At 46.2% G+C, this 20,954-nt stretch overlaps 1 protein-coding gene across 1 annotated transcript; it reads left to right on the forward strand.

Moving 5' to 3' along the window:
• Positions 1 to 583: 583 nt before the first annotated feature.
• On the forward strand, positions 584 to 18,891 carry ERP27 (endoplasmic reticulum protein 27). Its single transcript, XM_064731741.1, has 7 exons — positions 584 to 704; positions 931 to 1,031; positions 3,542 to 3,679; positions 7,008 to 7,121; positions 10,066 to 10,191; positions 16,910 to 17,107; positions 18,382 to 18,891. The coding sequence occupies exons 1-7, from the start codon at positions 584 to 586 to the stop codon at positions 18,424 to 18,426; spliced, it is 843 nt and encodes a 280-aa protein (XP_064587811.1). The 3' UTR covers positions 18,427 to 18,891.
• The last annotated feature ends 2,063 nt before the right edge of the window (positions 18,892 to 20,954 follow it).

Consider the following 20,954-nt stretch of genomic DNA (forward strand, 5'->3'; position numbering starts at 1 on the left):
CCTCCTCCTTCAAAGCAGCAGCCTTACTCTATAAGCAAATTATTTCAGAACAGTTTCCTTCAGGGATTTCATTAATTCTTTGAAGCCAAAGTCTGGCTGTGATGAGGGTAGACTCCAGGGGTGAACAGCCCCCACCTCTCATCCCAGATGGCTGCTGAATGAGCCAGGGCGGTGTAACATACCCTTCTCATGTTTAGCACTTACCCTAGCAGCTGTTCCCCGGAGCTAATTCAAGAGTTGCACGTCCTCGTGGCCAGCCTGCAGGCCAAGCACAAGGGAACATCAGCCTCTGGGATCCAGCACCTGGAGAGGGCTGTTCTTAACCCAGCTGGGGTGTCTGCTCACAGAGGTGCAGGGCAGCTGCCAATGCCAGTGCTGTGGTGAGGGCACACCATGGCAGTGTTGGTGCAGCTCTCCAAGGCTGATTCCTGCACTGCAGGGAGGGGCTTTCTCTAGCCAGGCACTTAGGAGCTGGAGGCTTTGCCCTGGGCCAGCTGCTCCCTTCCCACTGCCCCAGGAAGCCTGTGGGTCCCCACAGCAGCTGACGTGTCTCTCACTGAGGAGAGCACCAGAGCAGGGTGGCATGGCGAGGAGAAGGCGAGCTGGAGCCATGGGCACATCCATCTTCCCGTGCCTCTTTGTCATCCTGCTTGCCAGGTGCTCCCCAGCAGGGTGTGCTGGGGGGAGTGACTCTGCATCTCACAGTAAGTGAGCTTCCTTCCTGCCTTGGGGAAAGTGGGTCTGCTTCAGGGAGTCCTCCTTACGCTGCACAAACGTGTTTGCTTGCAAGAGAGGTGTGTGAGTGAGCTTGTAAGGTTGGGATGCTTGTGTAAGAGCTGTAAGGTTGGGATGCTTGTGTGTGTGTTGGGGGGATCCTCTTTGAGCTGCTCCTTGTGTACACTCTGCCCAACCCTGCCCTTTGCTCTGCAGGCACAGCCAGCACCACAGACAAACCCATCCTGTTAGACAACATCCCAGATGCCGAAGCCTTCATCAGTGGTGCAGAGGTGGCAGTCATTGGATTCTTCCAGGTGTGTTCACAGCACCTCCCCTCTGCCAGTTGTGGGCTCTATCCCACCCTGCTGAGAGCATGAGGGTGAATGTGGTGTAAACACCTGCCAAAGCAGCTGTTGTCCCAAAAGTCCCCACAGTGCTGGGGCTGTGACAGGCATGTGGAGGGATTGGGTGATGAGTAACAGAGAAAGCACAGGAAATTTGGTCTGTGCATGGAAAAGGAGATGGAGCAAGAGAAAAAGATGAAGGAGGTTGTAGGAGCCCTGGAGCAGGAGAGAGGGAAATGCTGCAGGGGAAGGAACAAAGAAATGTACATGGTAGAGAAACAGTGTTGGTGAGGGGTGAATGGGAATGTCAGTTATTTGCTGTAGTCAGCAAAGGCAGAGGAAAGCACTGCCTGTGTGACAGGGATGAGGAAGCCAAGTCTCAGGGAGAAGTGATAGTGCAGGCCCACTGAGGTCTGAGAGAGTTTGGGCTCAGGCTGAAGCCTCTTCGTGGGGAGGATGTAGGCATGGTCTCTGTTTCACTTCTTTGTTCCCCAGAGTAGGAGTAGATACCCTTGAGACCTCTGTCTCTTTTTATCTAAATTTCACTGAATTCAAAGCTGAGCGACAGCTATGAGTCCCTTGCCTCCCCCCAAATGGCATGAGTATTTTTCCTCAGAAAATAAAAGGAAAGCATTTATTGAGCTACAGCACTGTAAAACAGAGGCCTCTTAAACAGGATCCTTATCACTTTTAAGTCCCCAAGTTGCACCTTTTTCCAGGTTTCCTTTGAGCTCTGTTCTGCTCTTCTGCTGTCCACACACTGCCTCATGTCAGAGAAGGCTTCAGACTTTCAAAACCGAGTCCTTCTGCAAGCACCTTCCTCCTCCTGCCCTGTGCCTGGGGCTGGAGGGCAGCCTAGGGAGGGCATCGTGCTCTTGGTGCAGGGCAGTGGCATCTCCCAGGCCAGCCCAGATACCCCCAGAGTGAGTGAGGGCCGATGGTGCTGCCTGTGCAGCGCGGCAGCATCAAGTCCGTGAGCTGTGAGTGCAGGAGGCTGATGCCCCAGGGCCCTGTAAGCGCTGATCACAGAGCCCCAGCCGCCTCCACTTCGGTGCCTGCAGGCGATTGGAGCTCCTTGGGGGTTGCTCTTGCGGCGCTAAAGCTGCAGTGCAAAGCAGGCAGGCAATCTGCACACGCAGAACGAAAGTGCCGAGAGTGCCGAGGCCTCCTTCCCCGAGGGCAGCAGCTGGGCCTGCGGCAGGGCTGCGCCCCGAGCCGCCTCCTGAGCTACAGCAGGGACACGGCTCCTTCTGAGCTGTGCCACCGTGGCCTCCCTCTGCAGGACTGCATTCTTCAGAGGCAGACGGAGATGCTGCCGTGCAGCCCCAGTGCCAGGAGCACGGGGCAGCCACATGTCGGGCACTCGGTGCCTGAAGTGCGGCCGGGCTGCATTTGAACAGCAGATAAAGACGTATGTGTGCCATGAAGGCTTGGCTCTCAGCCTGAAAGCATATTCATCCAAATAAAGCCCGTGTTCTCCGCTCACCATGAATTACTTCTCTGCTGCAGCCTCTCAGTTCGCTGCAGAATGTGGCTCGGCAAGCTTCCCGTATAATGAGCACGGCCTCCCCGACTGGGAACAGCATGCCGTGATGGAAACACGGAACACTGCTCCAGAAACCCCGCGTGTCTCTGAGAAAGGGCAGTGCTCAGCCTGATTAAACCCCAGGTTTCCCAGGAATGCTCCAAAACTCAGCGAGATTATTCCCACCCTCGGCTTTAGCGTTCTCACCAGAGCAGTTGATGCATTGGCATTTCCAAAACAGGTCATGAGAGATGTTTTTCTTTGGACGAACAAAGAATTTTGTTTTCCATTCTCTCTGGGCTCACAAACAGCTGAGCTGACAGTTCAAACTAAAAAGAAAAACAAACCAATTTCCAAGCAGAGACCATGTCTTGAGAATTTATATCCAATAAATAGAAGCATCAAAAATACATCATTAAAAAGTTGGGAACGGGAACAGCAAGGAAGGCTTTAATACAGGCAAAGGATAGCTGTAGTTAATGCTCTCTGCAAGAAAGAGAACTGACCTCAAAATACTGAGCACATTTCTATCCTTTGATGCACCTGAATTAGCTACTTTTTACAGGATGTATCTAAGATGTCCCTTTAAAAGGAACCATGATGCTGATAAGGCAAGGTGCTAAAAATTTAATCTAGAATCAAGGTTAGCATTAAAATGGCCATGTTTTTATATATGTATATATTTTGGAAACTCACACTTATATATACATGCGCATATATGTATATATATATTTGTTTGTTTTGTTTTATTTTGTTTTAACGAGCTATGTTCTGGCGCGTCCTCAGGGGCTCAGCACCATCCTGGCGGGCTCCTGAATCCGCACGAGGCGGCGGCAGGGGCCGCTCCCGCGGGGACCGAGCTGCCGGCAGGTGTCGCGCTCGGTCCGCCCGCGGCCGCGGCTGGTGCCGGTGCCGGTTCTGGCTCGGTCCCTCACTGTCCCTGTTGTGCCCGCAGGACCCGCAGAGCCCCGGAGCGGAGCAGTTTCGCCGTGCGGCCGGACAGGTGGCGGAGGTGCCGTTCGGGCTCAGCAGCAGCGCGGCCGTGCTGTCGCACTACGGCGCCGCGGAGAACACCGTGGTGCTGTTCCGCACGGTGCGTGGGAGAGCGGCGGGGCCGGGGGCATCGCGGGCCGCTCCCTCCCGGAACACCCTGCCAGGCAAAAACCTGCATCTCCAGCATAAGGGTCTGGGTCCGGGTCCCCGGCGCGCTGGTGTGGGTGGGAGAGGGTCTTGGACGAGTGCATACAGCAGTAAAAAGCATAAAACGCATCTCTCCTTAGGGCAAGACAAAAATACGGTTGTCATTGGCAGTCAGGCTGCCTGATCACTTCAAAGTACATCCCTCTTCTTGCCCCAAAGAAGGCTTTTGCTTTTCAACTGCAGAGCGCCTGTCACTGAGGGATGGAGAGTTAATTACACCTGGTAAAATTCTCCTGTTTAGGTGCTCTGGGTCAGCACCCAGAGCTCTGCAAAGAGCAATGCCTGTGTTTCTACATGACCTGCCTGGAGCTTGGCATTAACTTGGATGGGGTTTCTGTGGTTTTGGAAAGGGTCCTGAGACACATGAAAAGCGTCTAGAGTCATGTCACAATGGATCAACACAGCAGGCTTGATACCAAAACTTGGCAAGTGTCACTGCAGGCAGGCAAAGCTGTCTCCTAGGGTACAAAACTTTTCCAATGAAACAGAAAACACATCCAGACTAAGTCTCTGCAGTTAAGAGATACTGTGCCACCCTACACTGTGGTTTGCAGACTAATTTCCTAAATACACTTTAGGCATTAGAAGTCCTGCTTTGGAGTTTCTTAGGGATGGATGCTGTGCTAGATCATATCTCATGACTTCAGCTCTAAGTGCAGGTCGCTCAGTATAGCCTCATTGTAGCTATATTTGCTGAAATTTAAGGAGATGGCATTGGGAAGAGCCACGTGCTTGCTGCAAAAGTACCAAGAAGAGCTAAGAGCAAGTATTCTACTGGTTACATCAATTTCCCCATGTTGCTCCTTCTTGCACAAGCATGGCAGGGGCAAACTGCAGAGGTAGGTGTGTCTGAAGAGGAACGGCGCCCCAGGCAGCACAAGATGTCCTAAAAGCCAGTGAAGTGTTGTGACACCAGACCTCTAAGTGCTTGAGGTGGGGACAAATGGGTACACACCACATGTTCTAGGGAAACTAAATATGGCAGCTTGGCCAAATTCTAGATCCAGTCTGTACAAAGATTGGACAGTTTGTTCTCTTTTCCCCCCTCATAATTTCCTGCACCATGTTTACCACTGATATTATCCAAATGATTAAAAAAGAATGATCTAAGAGTGAGCAATAGTTAGGCAGATCCTTTTATTTAACCTTTTATTTGCTAGATGTTGCAATTTTCAGCAACACCCATTTCAATTTTGGTTCTTAGTCATTGTGGTTTTCTTCCAAAAATATTGAAAAGATCCTTTGTTTTTGCACTGTGGAGATAGTGAGGATGGCTGCACTGGGAGAGAGTTTGATAAAATAAATTGTTTGGATTGTTGGAATTCGTGTTATATTGAATATTCTTTGTTAAGAGCCAAGTTTTTGCAACTGAACTCTTCTTTAATATGGAAAAAAAACCAGCCAAGAAAACAATGCACTAGTCAGGTTCAAATATGGTTGACAATTCACTTGTCTGATTGTCAGTTTTTCTTAAATTATCAGACACATTATTTTTTCTTTTATCCTGTGATGAATAATGTGTAGGAGTAAGAGGTCAGAGATAAAAAGGAATTTTAAAAGAACGGATACAGGAACTTGGAATCAAATACTCATTTGAAGGATACAAAGATGCGTCACCAGGATAGAAGTGAATCAGAGGCATAAATTAATTTTTTTCTTTGCCTTTGCAGTGTATGAAACACTTACAATGCTTAGAAGTTTAAACCATAATTACAGTAGTAGGAGGGACTGTGTCAACTGGTGAGACTTCTTTGTAAATAGGGGAAAGAAATAGATTTATTCTAGTAAGAAATCCTGATAGACCTAAAAAGAACATAGTTAACAGATGCTAACCACCTAATTATATGGAGTGATAAAGACATTTTGACTAGAGCTTCAACTATTAAATGCAGGCTATTTTCCAACCTTATTTTCTTAAAAATATAAATGTTGAGTGCTGATTCAAGATGTTATTTTCCCCACATGGAAGTCAGAGGTTTCCAGAAGCCCATGAAAGCCAAGAGAAGACTTTCTGTAGAGTCCAAGCTGCTTCAGACTGGTTCTCAAGGCCTGTCTGATCTCACTGCCCAGGTGTTGCACTGTCCTGATCTTATTTACTTGAGCAGAGCTGCCCTTTCATGTTGTGCAGGAGGAAAACCTGTGAGAGGAATCAGGCCACACTGTCTGAAAATCACCAGTTTGTGTTGTCAGACAGGGCGGGTGACTGGTATCAAAGACCTTGCCAATGACCACAGAACAGCAAAAATTACTTTAGATGTCTGCACACCACTGGAAAAACTAACACAACAACTTTCAGAGGTTGTCCACATGCAGAGAATAAAATCTGAGGTGTGCATGTGGACTGCTTCTCAGCACCAAGAACCTCATTCAACATGTGTATCAATGGCTTTCAAATCCCCAACTTTGATCCTACTTCATGTCAGAGACCACTGCTCCCATGGCTTAGCTCCATCACGTCCTGTGGTGGTACTACACAGGAACCCTGCCCTTAAACCCTAGTGTATTGCTATCATTCAGTGGTTGCCTGCTTTTTTCTGTTTATCAGGTCATGAAAATCTCAATAAAATCCCATCATTTTGAGGGGATGAAGTGTGGGAAGATGTGTGGCAGGATGAATTTTCCTCTAAAGCTGAAATATGCTGGGTTTAATATTTTTTATTTTATTTTTTTTTCTTTCCTGCTGTACTGGAAGAAAAATCCTCTTTTTATTGGAGAGATTTCCTGCTTGCACAATGTTTCCAGGAATTCCATACCGGGCGATGCCAATGTTTATTACTTGTAGAAGAAACAGAATGAGCAGATGAAGATGTTTAAAAGGGACATAAAGCCAGTATTTATGTGAGGAGCTAGACTATTTAATGGCCTCTCTCCACAATGCCCAGAATAGTTTGTAGCTAATTCTCCCTGTCTCCAGCGCATCGAGAGCTGGTGGTGTAGGGATGTCTGGAGCCCTCAGAGATTTCTGTTATACCATGAGTTTGGCTTGTCCTTGGGAGGCTGGAGAAGGCTGGGAGAGCCTTATCCCAAAGTGCAGGCTCGTTCCTGTGGGTTCCAGAGCTCCAGAATGGTGATGGGAAGAGGTGGGGATTGCGCAGCGGGGGAGAGAGGATGGTGGTGTCCCAGGGGTGGGTGTCTCTGTGAGTGAGGGCAATGAGCACCTCTGGAGGAGGTGCTGGGAGGAGAGGACAGCTGTGACTGCAGGTGTCTTTGCCTGACTCCAGGTGGACAATGACCGTCGGGATCTGGACATGAGCAGCGCAGAGGTCGACGCCAAGAAGCTGATCCGCTTCGTTCGCATGAACGAGCTCCGCCTGGTGACAGAGTACAACCCTGTGGTAAACACCACCTCCCTGCACCCTCACCCTGTGCTTGGCCTTCCTCTCATGGTACCCTCTGGGCCCAGTTTGCGTATCCAGATGGATGTGATAGTGTGATGGTGTAGATGGGACTGGGGAAGCCACACAGCTCTTCACTGCTGCTCCACATGTGGACTGGAAGCAGATTTGCTGGGGCATGAGTGTGGTGGGAGAGGAAGGGACCTATCGCAGTCTCTTTGGCTTTCCAGTAAATTTGGGATGTTGAGGGACAGAGAACTCCATTTCTTACTACTCTGCAGGCAGTGCTGCTTCCTCCCGTGGACATTTGCAGTGTTGTGCCATGCCTGCAGAGCCAGCTCAGGCAGAATGCCCTCTCTTTGACAAGCCTTGAGAAACATGGAAGCTCAAATGATCTGCTCTCAGAAGGCAGGATTTATGCATCACTCAGCACATAGGGCATGATGTAAGCCCAAATATTTGAATACATATTGAAGAGCAGGTTGGGAACTTCCCAAGCAAAATCTTTCCCATCCCTTCCATCGTTCCTCCAGAATTCATCAGCTCAACAACAACTACCACCACCAAAACAAACAAACAAACAAACCAACAAACAAACAAACCACACACAAAATCAGGCTTAGAATGCTTCCATGTTGGCCATCTTCACTGGCTCACCCATCTGACTGGCAGTGGCAGGGTCCCAGCACTCCTTCCTGCTGCAGAGATTGACCAAGGATTTAGGTTCTTCTGAAATCTTAGTGGTTCCCTGGTCTCTTTGCTGTGGAGTCAATAGGTATTAGAAGCCCCAGTTGCTGCAAGTCTGAGATTTTATCATTGCTGATGGGGTGTTTTGTGGCCTTCTGGATAGCTATAACAGCTCTGACCAGGCTCAGTTTGTATCAGAGACGAATGCTCCAACCTGTTGCAGAGCTATACCTTTTCAAGATAAACTCAAGGATCATCCAAGAGAACCCAATGCATTCAGTCAGTTCAGTTGCAACCCACCAGTACGAGAGTATTTTGTTTTGAAATGTAACTTTTTTTACATTTTCCCCCCAGTGAAATATGGTAGGAGTTTGTTTTTTTCCTGTACAAAGAAAAAAAAAAAGTTTTTTCATCTTTAAAAGAGAAAATTACATTTTGAATTCAGAAAATATTTCTGGGGACTGTTATGTCCTGCTCCACTGGCCTAACAACCCTTTAAGAATACCCAAGTCACATCAGCAGGGATGATGGTCTCGTCTTTGCAATTTCCCAGACCCTCTGAAGCCTTGGAGCCCCTATTAGATCCTTCTGCAATTCATGGAACAATTTCTCTTTCTTGATGCATTTTTGTTGATGCTTTGGGCTCTCACTGCATGGTGTCCTGTTTGGCACCAGGCTGTCTCCCTGACTGAGAATTTCTCAGCTGTTCCGCTGGTCCCCTCCACCCTGATATCAGTATAGATGTTGTTGCAGTTTCTTTCCCAGATGCTCTGGAGCTCTATCAAGGTGCTGCAATTAACAGTGCCTCCTGCAGTCCCTGGCCCAAAGCCGTCCCAGCTTCCCTAAGGTAGCTTGGTTTTTCATAAATATTTATTCCCAGTGCATATGCTGTTTGCATCCAAAAATGCTTCAGGTCAGCAGATAATGGGGTCACATGGCTCACACCAAGCGCTGCCAAGAGCTCCTCTCCCCATCCTGGGGCCCTTACTGTTTCTCCCACATACTTTAGAAATTTTTAGGCAATGTTTACCCCGTGGGTTTTTCAGGAGAGTCAGATGTTATGCAGCCCTGCTGATGAGTTCTGCTGATTGCTCTTGCACAAGGTTGTGTGGACAAGCACACCTTTGTGCGGAGCTGCTGGAGGAATTGCTGCTCCCTCCTTGTCTGCTCTCACCCCAGCCTTGTCAAGGCGCCTGCTGCTGGCGGGCTTCATCCTCACCTTCAGCCTCATCCTCTCCAATGAGGTCCTCTAACGCTTCCCAGCTTAGCTTGCAACCCCTCCACTGTTCCCCACCTCAGCTGCATGCCATGAGAAAAGTGAAGGGATACAAAATATCTGATAAATATTAAGCAAACAGCAGAGTCCAGTCTGCCAAAGTCTAGATGCTCTGTTATTCACGGCCCTTGCCAGCATGCACTCCCTGACCCCTTCCTTGTTACTCCTGGAGCATGTGGAAACTTTGTGCTGCCACTGGCGGGAGCTGCACAGGCTGTGCCTCTGTGGTTTCGGGGGCACTAGGGAGGCAGCAGGTCTGGCCCCACTCCTGTTTAATTTGAGGGAGAGGCTGCAGGCCGGCAGGAAGCAGACAGAAGTGAGATGAGGAGTGAGCGAGTTCATGGAGATGGTGCCGTGGCTTCTTGGGCAGTGCCAGCCCTGGTTCCTCACAGAGGGCCAGTGTGCAGTGCCCATCTGGCCCTTGCCCAGGGTCTTCTCTCACCGTGGGACACAGAGACAATTTTAACCCTCAGCACTCAGGAGTGTCCAGGCCCTCAGGCTGCTGAAACTGTGAACTCATCCCCATCCTACATACTGAGTAACACCAAAGAAAGAGAATGAGGACAAACACCAACCTTGACACAACAAATCCTTCCCACTTTCTTACTCATATTTCAGACAAGTGCTGGACCTCAACGATTTAGGACACCCTTATATTCAGTGTTTGCTGGCCTTGCTCTTCACATCTTTAGTCTTCCTGTGTTCTGCCCTACTCCTACTCCTCTTGCCTAGTCACTGTCTTAACGCCAGTGATGGATCTTTGTGGTCTTCAGACTCTTATCTGGAGAATGAGCAAAGCCAGAGAGTTAAGAGCTTCTGCAAAGAACCCAGATTGGATCCCCCTGCTTTAAAGAAATCTGTCCTGCTTTTGATGCTGATTTGCAAAGAGGCCACAGCTGAGCCATGTCCCACTGACACTGCATCCAATGCCAACTGAGTGTTCTCAGTCTCCTTGCCTGTGTTTCTCTCTGTGCTGGGCAGACAGCAGTAGGTGTGATGCAGAGCTCTCTGCAGTTCAACCTCCTCCTGATCGCGGACAAGATGTCTCCAAAGCATCCCGAGCGAATGCGCAAGTTCCGGGCGGCGGCAGAGCTCTATAAGGGCAAGGTGAGTCCAAACAGAGAAACAGGGGCTGGTGGGAGGAGAAAATTTCTGCCATGAGTGGGGAGGGCATAATCTCCTCTGTGAATCATGAGAGCAAAGGTCAAGTAGCAGGAAAAGAGGATTATCTGGATAATTAAATGGACAGGCTGGTTCTGTTCACCTTTTGCCAGTTTGCCATCTCACGGGGTAAATCCCCTCTGTATCCTGCTCTCTGCTCTCCTGGTGAAACATCGGGGACTTTGTGGCTTTTAGCCCAGTTTTGTTCCCTTTTACGGGGAGAGGACACACAGCTGCTGCTCTTCAGTCTGGCAACAGTTGTGCTCTACTGATGTGAGAGGTGAATTTGTATCTACAGCCTGCAGGACGCCAAGGCAGCTTATATAAGTGACCAGAGAGCAAATAATGTCAGTGCTTCTTAACCCTTTCACTTCTGGAAATGGCTGTTTTAAAGGAGCTGCAAATGTATTGCTTCGATTTCCCCCACTAAGGTGATGAGATAGATGAGGTGTATCAGAGAAATTTTGTCTGAATCTCATCCCTCTGGGAACTGAGCTCCCCAGACAGTAAATCATCCGATGTCTGCTTCTCTGCCAGCAGCTGGATTACAGTGGAATTTGTGTCCAAGGAGCAGAGGAATGAACTTGCAAGCAAAGGAGGATTGGGAGCAACAGGAGGCATTTGTGTCAAGGGAGAGCAGCAGATGGGAGGGGGCAGAATGTCAGAGAAGTGGGGAAGGATGAGTTGAGAGCACCAAGAGGTCTTCCTCTGGGAATTGTGGAGCTGGAAAGATTTGGAATCTGATCACTAGAATATCTGTATGCATCTGGTTTTGGTATTGAAGGAACAGATTATAAATCAAGAATACCCTCACCTTTGAATTCAGGGACCACCTCAGATCCATGCAATCTCAAAAGTCTTGAGACTTGCTTAAGGCAGAACTACTTTGGAACTTTTATGTCTTTCCTAACCATTGTCAAGAGACTAGGCAGAAACTATATATCAAAAACAAAAGGTCTCTTCAAAAATGTTTTGCTTTGATGAATATGTAGTTATAAAAGAAAACTCATTTATCTGTAAAATTCCATTTATCTATTGAGATGTATGTTGAAGTGACAAAATTAACACTGTTCTCCATGAGAAGCAGAGTCTGATACAGGTCTCCACCTAGCAGTTACTTCTTCCAACACAATGATGTTTAGCATCAGTATCCTTTGCTGATGCAGCTGCATCCAGTTTTCATGTGACTTGCCTAGATCTGAGTAAATAGCTATAATTTTCCTAGAAATACTTCACAAAACATTGGATAAAATGTTCTACTGAAGTTCAGACAATTTATGAATTCTCAGCAAGCCAAATCTTTGAGGTTTTTTATTTGTTCAGGCACGTTTCCAAACGAATCAGTCAACAAGTTTGCCAGAGTAAAGTACAAGCATTAGAGATGTGGGGATTTGACTAATTATTTCCACTTTATTGCTGTGGTACTTCAAGTCACAGAGATGAAGTGACCTAGAGTCTAATAAGTTATTTTTCCCAAAGGAGTGGCACTGAGGAGTAAATTGTGTTTTGGACTGCCCTCCTAGAAAGGAGTGAGTGAGAGCTAAGATCTCTCTGCTTGGATTTTAGGTCTGGATAGAAAGGAGTAAGCAGAGTGAAATGCCCACTTGGGTTTGTCCCCATTGCTCTGCCATATAGAAAGACCTGGATTAGTTTGGGTGTCAGTGGCAGCCACTGCACAACAGTGGCAGCCACTGCACAATGCCATGAAGATCCCTACTGGCTAATTTTCCTTTGTGAAGTTATGTGTTGTTGGAACTACCAAGTTAATTGAGGTTTGCTTCAAAATAGGTATTGATTAGATTTTGCCTTTCAGCAGCTTTCAGTCTGAGAATAAATGCAAGATTCTTGACTTGAATTTTGTTCAGGATTTCCAGTGAATAATTCCTGTCCTGTGGGATAGTGGTGAAAGGTTTGTTTGTGCCGAGGGGTCAGTGGTACCAGTGGTTTGAGCAGGGAATCATTGCTGTGCAGTGGAGAGATGTTCAGGCTCCTGTGAGCACGTTCCACTGCATCCAGCACTGCTCTACAGTGACTGCAGAGTGCCAGAACAGACTGGGGGTACTTGGGGTGCGCAGCATTTCTACAAGCCAGTAGAACACAGAGCCTCAAAAAGGATCCCAAGCAGGAGAAGGGGAACTGATCCTGTCACTCATCTCTGCTGCACGCTGATGGAAGAACAGTCCTTGTCATTGCCATCACCAGTGGGAGGGAAAAGAGAAACTTGTCGCATGGACAGAGAGATGAAGAGGAGCTGATGCTGATGATGAATGACTTGGTTAGTTTTTCTTAACCCCAAAGAGTGAAGAGAAAACATGGAATTGTGAAATCACTGAGGTTGGAAAACATCTCTAAGATGACTGAGTCCAACCTTTAATGGATCATGAGGATGTGATTCACCTGCCAGCTTCTGGATTATGGTTCTTTCACCTCTGGTTTATGATATTTTCACTTCTGCCTGAGGGACAGCTGAAATTTTCAGCTGGAGGATCCATGAGGCAGGATGTTGAGGACTTATATTTGAAAACAGTCTGAATTGCACCTGGAGCAACAGTCAGTGCCTGGAGGCAGCCTAAATTTTCTAGATTTTATTGTGGAACATGAACCCTGTATAATGTTGGAGACAAAAATGCAAATAATAGATGATGTTAAACCAGCAGAAGCTGATCACAATAAGAAGAAATATGGTGGTTTTCTAGCACTTTTTGAGGAACAGTTGTGGGTGGATAACAGCTAACAGAGTTCAGAGCACTGCAGCTGTGGGAATAAATCCCCAGCCTTCTTGGATGTTCAATCAAATATGTGCTTATTTGAGAAAGTACTGCCAAGAGTCCAGGCAAGGAGAGGAATTGCGCTGGAAAGGAGATGTCAGGGTTTGAATTGCTGAGCCAAATTAGAATACTTATATTCAGTTTTCTTTCCACTGTATCAGAGTATAACAAGATAATTACAGCTGGTGTAACTCATGGGTGTTTGCAGAAGTCTCAGCAAGGTGATGTTGGGAATAACAAACGCAGCTTTTGTTGCAGCTGACTTAATTTCCAATGTCAAAATGATTTGGGTAAGGATGTTTGTAAACTCCCTTTTAATTTTGATGTAGGTCCATTTAGAATTGGAGTTTGAGAAACTCCTGTTGTCCTTCAGGAGTTGTTCCATGAAAATGAAAAGATGATGCCCTTTCTCTTGCAGACAGTCATTTGTACAACTTTTATTCTTCTTGTCAGACACTGAGGGATCCGGAACTGAGAGAGATAATATTTAGAGATGCCTTTTTTAGCCATAAAGAGAGAAGCCTGTAAATACAGACTTTTTATCTCACTTAATAGATATCTGCAGTAAAGTTGGTTTTATAGCTGTCTTTTATTTTAAATTCATGACTGATGTTTTTGTTTTGCATTGATGCACTATGATGTAAGAAATTACTCAGACATCAGAATTTGATCTTTTTGCTTATACAAAACAATGAAATTCAGCCCTCTGAAGTTCAAAGTCAAACACTGGATATAAGGCTTCACCATCCTTTCTGTTTGTCTTTGTTGGAGGAAAAACTAAACAATGGCCAATTGGTTTCTATCATTGCAGTGCTATTTTCAATTAACTTTAATTCCCTGGGCAATAACATCATTCCATATCCACCAACTTGATGTTCTAAAAGCACTGGGCTGGGAATCAAGTTGTTAAGACATCAAGACAGCACCAGTGTAGAAAATTTATGAAAGGTGGTTTATTGCAAGTGACAGTGCACAGAAAATATCATGTGTGAAGGGGACATTTTGTGTGAAGGGGTTTCTCATTAATGCAGGATATCCTTCAGTGCCTGAAGCAGCAGATCTCTGAGCACAGGCAGGAAGATTGCTACAAAATGAAAAAAATTATGGAAATAATCTCAGAATTTAAAACACCCAACCAGCTGTTGTACAGGATGGTATGAAATGGAAAGGGAACTTCCTGTTTGGGATGGAACTAACTGATCTCTAGCAGTGACATTAGAGTTGCCATTATGAGTGGGATTTAGTTTTGGTGAATTCTAGCTTTGGTGGGTCATCTGAGTAAATGTTTTAGGCTCTTTTTAGTACTGAGAGAGAAACAAGGGCATATGCTTCCTTCCCTTCTAAAATGGGTGGAATTAAATGCCTGTCACTGTTTATTGTAGAGATTATGTAGATGACTGACTGAGACAAGACTAGGATCTGGATGGCAGAGGTCAGGCAATGTGAATCCTGCCTCATGGTCAACGTAATTTTCCGTGGTTACTGTGTTCATTTTTTTATGATTGCAGCTGATTGGGAATCTCAGAACAAAATAAATTCCTCATGAGAAAATTCCAGTTCCACAAGATGGCATCTTGTCATGGAAATGTGACAACTGAGAAATTTTCTTGGTTTTCAGCTGCTGTGGAGATCAGGCTTCCAGTCCAATGGCCTCTGGGCCAGCACATCCTCCCTTCTGCCCCACAGGTGTGACCCTGAGACCACACAGGTCCTGGCAGGGCTCCTGGAGCACAACCAGCAGAGGTGGGCCCTTCTCCCGAAGGAGGACACATCCCAAGTCACAAACCTCCCGGGAATGCACCATTCTCATAGGCATTAAGGGGTCTCCTTCTGAGCTACAGTGGCCAAGTGCAATTACTCTCTTTCCCGTATTTTTGAATGTAGGCAGAGAAGCAAACTTTGCTGTGCTTTGGCACACTGTAGCTCTATGAGCCAAATGGGAGTTGTTGACAGAGATCCAAGTCAATAACTCTGAATGACTTGATGGTATCTCAGCCTCTCTAGCTGAGGGGCCAGATTGTGTGTTTCTGTTTGCTCCTGTGAGGAAGAAGGCATTTGGAGTTCTAAATCTCAACTTTTTTGCTCTTTTATTCTTACTCTATTCTTGGTATTCATGGATAAAGTATGTAGATATTTTTAGTTTTGGGTGTTTTAGCAAAGTCTGGAAACTTGATGAAGTGAAGAATATTGACTAACATTTATTCATGTTACTATTTTAAAATACTATTTATCTGTTTTAAAGGTGGTGGAGATTTTGTATAGAAAGTGATGCAACAATACTTTTTTTATTTTAATTACTTCTTCTTTAATGTTTGATTTAAGAAAATATTGTTGTGTAGTCAATCTCTTATGGAGAAACCCAAAAGCTGTTGAATGCACCATGAAAAGCAGTACCGTTTACTGTACTGACACTCTGAAAGTGCTTCCCTCCAGCACTGGCCTCTGTTTCCAGCTTTCTAGTTGAAAAGAGAGCCCTGAAACATTTCATACTGCTGTTCCATCTGAAAGCCTCTTAGATCATGTCCCTAGACCTGTGAACCTTAAATATGTGACCCTTTTCTAGCTTGGTGTTTTTTCCTGCAAAAAGACAAATTAAGTGCTCTGGGAGAAGTACCCCACCACCTGTCTCCTCACCAGCTTTTTGCTCTTGGGGCACAGTTGACTTTTGGAAGAAAAATTACAAATGGTGAATATCACATATCCAGTGAAAGTGCTGTTCCTGTTTCTGTATTTCACTAAAAAACTGAAGCTAAACCTTACAGCAGCCTAAATACCCTCCTTCCCAATAGACTGTTGCCTAGGAAAGCTTTCAGATATATTTGTTTTTGTAGAACATAAATTTAATAAGTAAAGAATTTAGTATTTATGAAGTTTATTTATAGAGAAGAAAACAAGTTTGGACCTAACTTGAGTGTTCTTCATTGAAAAGAAAGAAAAACATGAGTCACAGCCTGGGAACTGGGCACATAATCTTCACATTACATTGCTTCATTTTTTTTTAAGCTCTTATTTTCTTGTGTAAGTGAAGCCATAGCCTTGTCCATAGGTACACTGAATATGCTAGGCCGAGTAGATTGCACAGGATAAAAAGAAGATAAAATTACACATGCTAACTGGGTATTTTTTTCATTGACTTGGATCTCATCTGCTGAGGGATTCTATTTAATCAGGTCACTGATTAAATTGTTTAACTGCTATATTTATTTTCTCTTATGAATTTTATAATAATGACTGTAGGTCATTCTCATCATGTTGAGCTTCTCCCCTCAGGTCTGAATGCTCCACTGAGCTGGGCTGTATGGACATTTGTGTCTTGCCAAAAACTTCTGTTTCCCAAATCCTTGCATCCTCACTTCTGCTCACTTCAACATGTCCTTTGGTTTTGGTACTCTCATGTTCTTGTCCTTGCAGGCTCCTGATGCCCTGTACTTCATTCTCACATTCTTGCAATTGAATTTGATTCTTCCCACACCAAAACCCCTTTTTACACTGGGTCTTGCAAGGATGTGAGCATCTTATCCAAATAACATGCAAGTAATGGATTCAGCTTCTTTGACATTTGCTGTTAAGATAAAAAACATTTTGTTTCCTTATCTTTTAAGAGAACAGAAGCTAAGACTCCCTTCCTGTCATTCTGTAGATATATTTTTAAAGAAGGTGAAAGAAGACATTTTGTTTGGTAGTGTAAGTCTGGACTTGATAAAATACAGACAAATGTACTGCATGGAGCTGCTAGATAGTGGCCAAGGAAAGCATTGTCCTAACAGAATATGGATGGTTTTCTCAAAATCTTTATAAAAATATCACTGTTAATCTTCATATGACCACTGCTTGGGGATCTGTTCTCCGTCTCAGCTTCTGTTTTTCTCACGTTTTCTTTCGTATTTCCACCACAGATCCTCTTTATCCTGTTGGACAGCAATTTGCAGAGCAATGAACGAGTACTGTCGTACTTCCAGCTGAAGAAGTCCCAGCTGCCAGCTCTGGCTATATTCCACACCCCAGATGATGAGCATGAAGTGGTGGCTGTGGATGACATCTCCATTGAGCGTGTACAGGACTTCTGTAATCGTTTCCTACAAAGAATGTCAAAGGTAAAGGGCGCCCTGATGATTTTGATTACCAGGCTCTTGGAGAAGATTACTTCAGCTCCTTGAACTCCTCCCCATCCCTGTCACTTTCTCTTTCATGTACATTTCCACCTGAATATCAGAGAAACATTAGATTTAGGGCAGAGCAGAGGTGGATGTTTTTGCAGAGCCTCTTTCTTTATTGACCTCTGCCTTCCAGCAAGAAGAATTCACTGATCTCTGCAGCTGTATGAAGGTCTCTGTGAAGCATCTATCTTTTAGGAACAGTTAGGGAGACAAAGTGAAGGGTGCTTTTGGATACTGAGAGGGGAGGTGGTGGATGGCAGCATATGAGTGCAGGTCAGAGAGACCAGCGGTGCGCGGGGGCGTGAACGGCCCTGGAATCTGGCTATCTGGTGAGGGGCGAAGGCCAGGGCCCCTGCGCATCAGAAAACAGCCCCCCTCGGCGTCTTTGGCCTCGGGCTGAGCTGGGGGATAGCTCGGAGCAGCGCGGTGAGAGACGAATTAGGAGGCGACCACTTGCTGGGGGTAAACTGTCGGTTTATTACAGAAGAACCAACAAGGAGGGGAAACACCCAGCAAATGGCCCCGAACAAGGGGCAGGAGAGGGTTTTAAGGGAAAAGGGGGGAAGAAGGCAGGGAAACCCGGCTATCCAATAGAAATACATATTTGGAGGTACGAAACATAACTGATATACTAAAGTAACCAACTGTTATAAATCATAGGAGGGGCTCCAGGGCTACAGCCAACCATACCTCCCAGAGAAAAGAAAATTCTCGAAACCTGGGAGGAGAAAAAGAGTGATTGACTGACCCCAAGGAGGAAACAACTTTCACTTTATAAGAGAAACCAAGGGAGGAGCAGTTTCATTTCCATAGCAACCTAACTGGCAGGGTAGCAGCAGGAAGTAATACAGAAAATGGGGGGAGCAAACTAACGAACTTAAGAACACACCACAGCACAGCGGCATGGATAGGAATTAAAACTACCAGGAAGACTACAGAACAGAGTGTACAGATTGGGCCTTAGAACTCTACCAGTGGTCTCTGCTGGGAGAGGCACAATTAAATCTTCATGTTCATGCAGTGTTATAAGTTCTCTCTCTGTCAAAATTCATCCTTCTGTAGCACAGAGTCTTAGTGTTGTGTGACAGAAATTGCATAGGGCAGTGGCATAGACAGCAGAGGGAGGCATTTGAGTTATTTTGTTTTCGTTATCCTTATGCTGAGAAACCAAGTAATGTCAAAACTGATTTCATCCCTCTGATGTGTTTTAGAAAGAAGACAAATCTGAGGAGAAGCCCCCCAATGAAGAACTCTGATTCTTTCTCAGCCAAGAGGATGACTGTAGCCAGAGTCTGTTTCTGGTCTATGAAGAGTTCACTCTGCCTTACAGCTCAGCAATTCCTGAGCCAACTCAGTCGTGGATTCCCATCATCATTCCATGTACATACACACTGTCTGTCCTCTCCAGGAATCTTTTCTCTCTTATCTCTTCTCATTTGTTGGCTCCAGAGCTCTTTTTTCAGTACTTCAGGACCTCTGGTATTGTCCTACAATATGTCTTTCTGTGCCACTGTTGGAGCAAAGGGTGGCACAGTGAAATGACAATATCTAAAGTAAGGCTAATCTTTCCAGGGATCTGTTTCCCTCATTCTTTTGGGTTTTGGTGCCATGCTGGGATCCACTGTCAGCCTTGCCTGATACTACAAAGAGGTTTGTTGCTTGATATCACATGAAATTTTCCATTTATTTTACTAAATAAAGCAATAAGTGAGTGGCCTGAATTTTTATGCAAATGTTTTTTCCCACTCCCCTTGTCTTTCACTTAAGGACAAAGTCTCTCTTTATGAGTGGATAAACTCAAAAAACTTCCTTTCTCCGAGTGTAACCAAAGCAATGCCTACCCAGTCAGGTTGGTTGCTAAGAGTAATTCCCAATGGAAATGGACCCATTGTCAATAGATATTTCCACCAGGACAGGAGATATCTGAAGTTTTGGGACCAGATCAGCACTAGGTAAGCAGGTCTGAGATGGTGCAGCAAAACTGAATGAGCCTAAGATGTTGCAGTCAGTAATCTTATCCAGGACAGGCTGTTGTGGATCAGAGCAAGGCACGTTCTCACCATCTGTATGGCCAGGGAAGAGAACTGTCTGCACCAGGTGACCTTTTGAATGAGGGTGTGTACAGGGATAAAATATATGTCTGAATTCTGCTGGATGCCCTTGTGGCTTTTGAGCATTGAGAGAAGACTGTAGAAGTACAGTACAGATGTTAAGAGTTGAAGGCTGTGCCCCAGAGAGAGGGGAAGGGTCTAAGGTGTCAGAATACCTTGCTACTTTTGCCCTGGGAATGGGCAGAGGTTGTAGCACTGGGCTGGAATGGCCTGTGAATGAAGCAGCTTTGGTGTTATCTGTGTGAAGGTGTGAGCACAGGCATCAGCCCCTCTGAAACACCGGGGAGCCAGAGGGTCCCATCCTGGACCCTGTCACACTTCAGCTGTGAGGAGGAGACATGGCTCACCTCCCACTGGCCCAGAACCCAGGCAGAGCAAACTCACACCCGCCTTCCAGAATCCTCATGGCAGTGACATGTGATGGGCCTGAACTCCTGGTTCTATGCCAGCCCTAGAATGTGCAGGGCTGTATCTCCTGCCAAGAGCCTGCTCGCTTTCCCTCAGTTGGAAAAGTGCTCCTTTTTACAGCAACAGCTTGCTCCTCCCTAGGAAGGGTTTATTCCTTTCTCTGCAGTCTGACAGAGAGGGAGAGGTCTTCTGGGGAGACATCTGGGAGAAGCCTTAGCACAGTAGGTGTTTCCAGCACCATGCACATCTGTCTGTGGCCCAGATCAGAGTGTGGGGGCCCTGAGCTGCTGCACGAGCACCTGAAATCTGTCCTGGCCAGCTGCAGAAACTGGGCACAGCGACGTGACTTTCTCAGTGCTGCAGGGAAACCAAATAGGACATGAATGAAGTTGTGGTTCTGCAAACAAGCCTCAGAGTAGAAGCAGGGTCCCCAGTGACTGTGCTCACTGTGTACACAGCTAATTATAGGGATAACTTTTCAGGAGCTTATGTACACTGGGGACTTTAATTCCCTCTGTACCTTCCAGGGCTCTGCATCTAACCAACAAACTTGGGAGCTGCAAGCAAGGCACAGGAAAAGCCTCCTCCTCATCCTTCTCCTCCTCCAGCAGTTCTGCAGTGCTTTTCGGGACTGACAGAGCACAGACAGCCCTGGGGTGCTGCATACAGATGTGCACAGATGTGGTGGCAGTGGAATGAGGGGGTCTGCCTTACTCCCTGTGCTCAAAGGCTTCTGCAGTGCAGCTTTGGTGGGCTTAGCCACTGCAACAGGGCTTTGGAGGCAGAAACCAGGGGCAGAATCATGGGCATGGGTCAATCTCTTGTTTGCTTTATTTTTGGGTCTTGTGCCCCGTTGTGTGATCTCTGACCTGAACTTGTGATGGATGTGGCCCAGATGTTTCGAGCTGTCTTGGGAGGCTGGTTTGGTTTGCAAATGGAGGAAGTGCTAGATGCAAATTGACAGAGGGCAGGGTGAAGGGGTTCCCTTTCCCCTCAGCACTGCAGACATACTGTGGTATGAGAACCCCTGCTCTGCAGCAGCATCTGATCTCAAAGGACTTTCAAAATATCTTAAATGAAAGCTCCATTTGCCTAACAGGAAAGTGAGGCTGCAGAGGCGTGTCAGAGCTGCTGTCGTCACCCCGGGGAACAGGGAATTGGGTTGTATTGTGTAAGATGCAATTTCATATCCATCTTTGGTGGGAAAGGATTTGAACATCTCTAGAAGCAGAATGTTATAGAGACCTGGAGGTTCAGCAAGGGGA

The sequence above is a fragment of the Zonotrichia leucophrys genome, chromosome 1A, assembly GCF_028769735.1.
Source record: "Zonotrichia leucophrys gambelii isolate GWCS_2022_RI chromosome 1A, RI_Zleu_2.0, whole genome shotgun sequence".
NCBI lineage: Eukaryota > Metazoa > Chordata > Aves > Passeriformes > Passerellidae > Zonotrichia > Zonotrichia leucophrys.

What these genes read in the sequence shown, in the direction of transcription:
- ERP27 (XM_064731741.1), top strand. Translation starts at nt 584, where the DNA reads ATGGCGAGGAGAAGGCGAGCTGGAGCCATGGGCACATCCATCTTCCCG. An exon ending in CAGTCATTGGATTCTTCCAG is followed by an intron (nt 1,032 to 3,541) that starts GTGTGTTCACAG and finishes TTGTGCCCGCAG; the next exon opens with GACCCGCAGAGCCCCGGAGC. An exon ending in TGACAGAGTACAACCCTGTG is followed by an intron (nt 7,122 to 10,065) that starts GTAAACACCACC and finishes TGTGCTGGGCAG; the next exon opens with ACAGCAGTAGGTGTGATGCA.